General features: G+C 52.8%; 1 protein-coding gene across 1 annotated transcript in view; it reads left to right on the top strand.

Annotated features, from left to right (window-relative positions):
- Window positions 1-4,854, top strand: part of LOC107122114 (RNA-binding protein Nova-2-like) — a 61,442-nt gene that overhangs the window by 12,649 nt on the left and 43,939 nt on the right. Inside the window, exon 2 of the mRNA XM_015425147.1 lies at window positions 2,583-2,726. Within this exon, the coding sequence (XP_015280633.1) occupies window positions 2,583-2,726 (144 nt within the window). The remainder of the gene's footprint in view (window positions 1-2,582; window positions 2,727-4,854) is intronic.

The following is a 4,854-nucleotide window of genomic DNA, read 5'->3' as shown; positions in this document are numbered from 1 at the left end:
GTAGGCTGCAGAATCCCCCCCCCCACGGGGCCCCGGTCCAAAACAGTCCAGTGGCACCTTTAAGTTTTATTCAGGTACAAGCTCTCCCGCCTCTGTGAGGACAGATCTGCACATCCCCCCCCCGCAATAGCTAGCAATACAAAAGGGTCCAGCAGAGCCTGAGCGGTGGGTGTTGCCTTCTGACACGCTTCCGGTGATGTCAGGGTGTGTGGCATATGCAAATAAGTTATGCTAATGATTTATGCTAATGAGCTCCTGCACCTCTTTTTCTACTAAATGACCCCGGTCAACTACCATCGTAGTCTGGGTTCTTGCCAGGCAGTTGGATATTAAGTTGGTGCTGGCACTGGGGCCAGCTCTTTTTAGTTTGGAAGCCGTTGGGCTGAGGCGTTCATCTCTCATGCCAGGGCTGCGGCTGCTTGCAGAGCGAAAGAGGGCCGTCGTAAATTTTTTAAAAATTGCAGGCCAAAGGGCCGGCATCACATTGTTGGCGATTAACAGAAATTCCCGGGATGCGGCAGGAAGCACAGCCCCGGAGATGGTGGTGAACAGGGCTGTTGAGTCACAGATGACTTATGGCGATCCCGCCGGGTTTTCGAGGCAAGAGACAAACAGAGGTGGCTTGACATTGCCTGCCTCTGGACTTCCTTGGTGGTCTCCCATCCCGGTACTGACTGCGGCCAACCCTGCTTAGCTTCCGACAGGCTGACCAGGCTTAGCTTCCAGAAGCTGATGAGATCAGGCCAGTCTGGGCCATCCAGGTCAGGGTGGTTTGCCATGGCCTGCCTCTGCGTAGCAACCCTGGTACTCCTCGGAGGTCTCCTATCCAAATACTAGCCAGGGCTGAGCCAGCTTAGCTTCCGAGATCTGATAAGATCAGACTAGCCTGGGCCATCCGGGTCAGGGCAGAGACAAACAGAGGTGGTTTGTCATTGCCTGCCTCTGCATAGCAACCCTAGTACTCCTCAGAGGTCTCCTATCCAAATACTAGCCAGGGCTGAGCCAGCTTAGCTTCCGAGATCTGATAAGATCAGACTAGCCTGGGCCATCCGGGTCAGGGCAGAGACAAACAGAGGTGGTTTGTCATTGCCTGCCTCTGCATAGCAACCCTAGTACTCCTCAGAGGTCTCCTATCCAAATACTAGCCAGGGCTGAGCCAGCTTAGCTTCCGAGATCTGATAAGATCAGACTAGCCTGGGCCATCCGGGTCAGGGCAGAGACAAACAGAGGTGGTTTGTCATTGCCTGCCTCTGCATAGCAACCCTAGTACTCCTCAGAGGTCTCCTATCCAAATACTAGCCATCCAGGTCAGAACAGAGATAAACAGAGGTGGTTTGCCATGGCCTGCCTCTGCATAGCAACCCTCAGAGGTCTCCCGCCCAAATACTAGCCAGGGCTGACTCTGCTTAGCTTCTGAGATCTGACGAGATCAGGCCAGACTGGGCCATCGAGGTCAGGGCAATCGACAAACAGAGGGGGTTTGCCATGGCCTGCCTCTGTGTCACAACGCTAGTGTTCCTTGGAGGTCTCCCACCCAAATACTAACCAGGGCCGACCCTGCTTAGCTTCTGAGAGCTGACCAGATCAGACAAGCCTGGGCTAGCAGCCTTGAAGACAAGTCACTATAAAGCCCACAGAAGTCTTTATGCCTGAATGGTAGCCTTTTCCTAAGGGACCCCGCCCCTGCATGATTTCATGCTTCTCTCCGCCAATTGTGAGCACTAGAAACTTGCTGTGTGTGTGGGGGTGTGTGTGTGTGCAAAATGAAGACTGAAGTTCTCAAGAATCTAAAATGGATGGGGCAGATTTCAGACCGTGCGGGAGCTGGGGCTTGTGACAGGGATGGTGTGTGGGCATACCTGGGTTTGTCTCAGAGTGGATTTATCGACAGCCGTTCACCTGCTCATAATAGATGTGGGGAGGGGAGAGCCACAATTGCTGGATTCCAGACAGATTTGATCGTTCTGCCCTCTTTGCCGTGGCTTGGCACAAGCTGATCTGGGCCAGGTCTCGTGCACGCAACCTGATTTTCGTTAGGAATGGGTGTTTCTGGGATGGGATGCCGTTTCCTTGCAAGCGCTCCGGTCCACATGGCCGTGAGCAGGGCTGTTTTGGGGCCGGAACGCATAGGAAAGGAGTTCCGGCTGGCCCCCAAGTTGGTGACGCCCATCAGGAACTCATTAGCATAACAGGCCACACCCAACAGCAGAAACTCATTAGGATTGGCTACGTTAGGAGTGTGTGGCCTAACATGCAAAGGAGTTCCTGCTACAAAAAAAGCTCTGGGTTTTGACAACAAACAAGGTCAACAGAATAACAAGCAAAAGGTGGGTGTGGCTGGATAGCCACACTTCTGGTAACATGTGGGTGTGGCCTAATGTGCTAATGAGCTGTGCTGTCAGGGGTGTGACCCAATATGCTAAAGAGTTCCTGCTGTTGGGTGTGGCCTATTATGCTAATGCGTTCCTGCTGGGCTTTTTCTACAAAAAGAGCCCTGGACTGAGGCTCATCTCCGGCTCTCCCTTGGGGGGCGGGATTTCCACAAGGCCGCGTCAGTTCAGTTTCTCCTTCTCTCTTTTCAGAGGACGGTGAGTACTTCCTGAAGGTCCTGATCCCCAGCTATGCTGCCGGTTCCATCATTGGCAAAGGAGGCCAGACTATCGTGCAGCTACAGAAGGAGACGGGAGCCACCATCAAACTGTCCAAGTCCAAGGACTTCTACCCAGGTGAGTCTGGACTGACGTCTCTCCAACAAAGGTACCACTTGGGAGTGAGTCAAGTGGGAAAGGGCCTGACTGTGGATCTAGGCCCCTGCTGAAGCATCTTTTCCCCGGTAGCCTCGGCCAAACCAGAGACTGGGGAACTGGCTTGCATATGCCCGTCCCTGGGCAGCTGAATGTGTGAACTCACCCCTTCGAAAAGGGTTTACGCTCGGAGAGCCAATTTGGACGTTCGGCTTGTGCTATTAGTCCTGTGATGGCATTCAGCTGCACTGGGGTTGCCAGTAGAGATGGGCCAAAAAACAGGCGATGAACTAAAGTTTGCCACAAATCTCAGCCGGTTCGCGAAGCGATGTTCGTCAACTGAAGAACCGGCACAAACATTTCACGAATTTCGATGCAGTTTGCGGCGGTTCATGAAGAGCTCTTCACAAAAACCAGCTGAGTGGTGGGGAGCTGTTTGGCTTAAATGGCCCCCCCTGCTTTCCGCTCCCTGTGGCTGTTCATGGGGAGCAGAAAGCAGGGGCTGAAACTTTAAATGGCTCACAAGCCATGAACCGAACCACAAAAGTGCAATTCGTGCCCATCCCTAGTTGCCAGATACCCCCGGGCCACCAGCAGGGGATGGGGAGGGGAGATGGGTTGACAGATCCAAGTTGGGAAACTCCCGAAGATTTGGGGATGGAGCCTGGGGAGGACAGGGACCTCAGTGTGGCGCAATCCCATCGAGCCCACCCTCCAAAGCATCCATTTTCTCCAGGGGAACTGACCTCTTTTAGTCTGGAGATGAGCCGTAATTCCGGGGGGTCCCCAGGCCCCACCAGGAGGTTGGCATCCCTAAGTCGGATTCGTTTATTTACATTATTTGTAGTCCGTCTTCCTCACAGGGACTCAAGGGGGATTAGACAGAGTGAGTCTGCACAGTCAACAAAACGGGGCGTTCAGTAACCAAGGGATTAGGATTGTAGAAGTCTGGAACCAACCAGAAAGAACTGAAGCAGAGCAGAAGTATTCACACAACACATTAAGCAGGGCAAACATTCCACGATTGGATCCTGCTTACAGTAAGCTAGGCACAGCAGTCTAGACTGCCATCCCTAATAACCTATCCCAGTAAGTTTGTAAGCCCATCTGTGCAGGGCTACCCTGTTACCTGCACAGAAACGCCCTCTTGAACCATTCAGTTTTGCATAGCTTTCTCTCTTATGTTCTTATGTTCTTATCCCTAATAACCTATCCAAGTAAGTTTGTAAGCCCATCTGTACAGGGCTACCCTGTTACCTTGTGGGCAGGGACGTAGATACATCACTGTACATCGGATGGGCCTCCCTGCTGCTCCTGAGAGCCAGTGTGGTGCAATGGATAAGAACGCAGACTTTAACCTGGGAGAACTGGGTTTGATTCCCCACTCCTCCACATGCAGCTGCTGGGGTGACCTTGGGCAAACCATAGTTCTGGCAGCTGCTGGGGTGACCTTGGGCAAGCCATAGTTCTGTCAGAGCTGTTCTCTCAAGAGCCGTTCTCTCAGAGGTCTCTCAGCCTCACCGACCTCACAGGGTGTCTGTTGTGCGGAAGGGAAGGGAAAGGAGTTTGTAATCAGCTCTGAGACTTCGAGTGAAGGGCAGGGTATAAATCCAATCTCCTCCTCCTCCTCCTATTAAGAACATAAGAGAAGCCAATGTTGGATCAGGCCAGTGGCCCATCCAGTCCAACGCTCTGTGTTACACAGTGGCCAAAAACACTTGGCTAATAGCCACTGATGGACCTCTGCTCCATATGCTTATCCAGTTCCCTCTTGAGGCCGTCCATGCTTGTGCCGGCCGCCACCTCCCGTGGCAGTGAATTCCAAGTGTTGATCACTCTTTGGTTGAAGAAGCACTTCCTTTTATCCGTTCTAACCCGACCGCTCAGCAGTTTCATGGAGTGCCCACGAGTTCTTGTCTTGTGAGAAAGGGAGAAAGGGACTTCGTTCTCCACCTGCTCTATCCCATGCATAATCTTGTAAACCTCGATCGTGTCACCCTTCAGCTGTTGTTTCTCTAAGCTAAAGAGCCCCAAGCATCTTCTTCTCCTTCTCCTTCTCCTCCTCCTTCTTTGTCCCCCCCATCCCCTGATGGTTGCCAGGAGGGACGTG

This window comes from Gekko japonicus, unplaced genomic scaffold (genome assembly GCF_001447785.1).
Source record: "Gekko japonicus isolate JY-2015 unplaced genomic scaffold, Gekko_japonicus_V1.1 scaffold3908, whole genome shotgun sequence".
NCBI classification, from domain to species: Eukaryota; Metazoa; Chordata; class Lepidosauria; order Squamata; family Gekkonidae; genus Gekko; species Gekko japonicus.
This window is presented reverse-complemented; position numbering and strand designations above follow the sequence as displayed.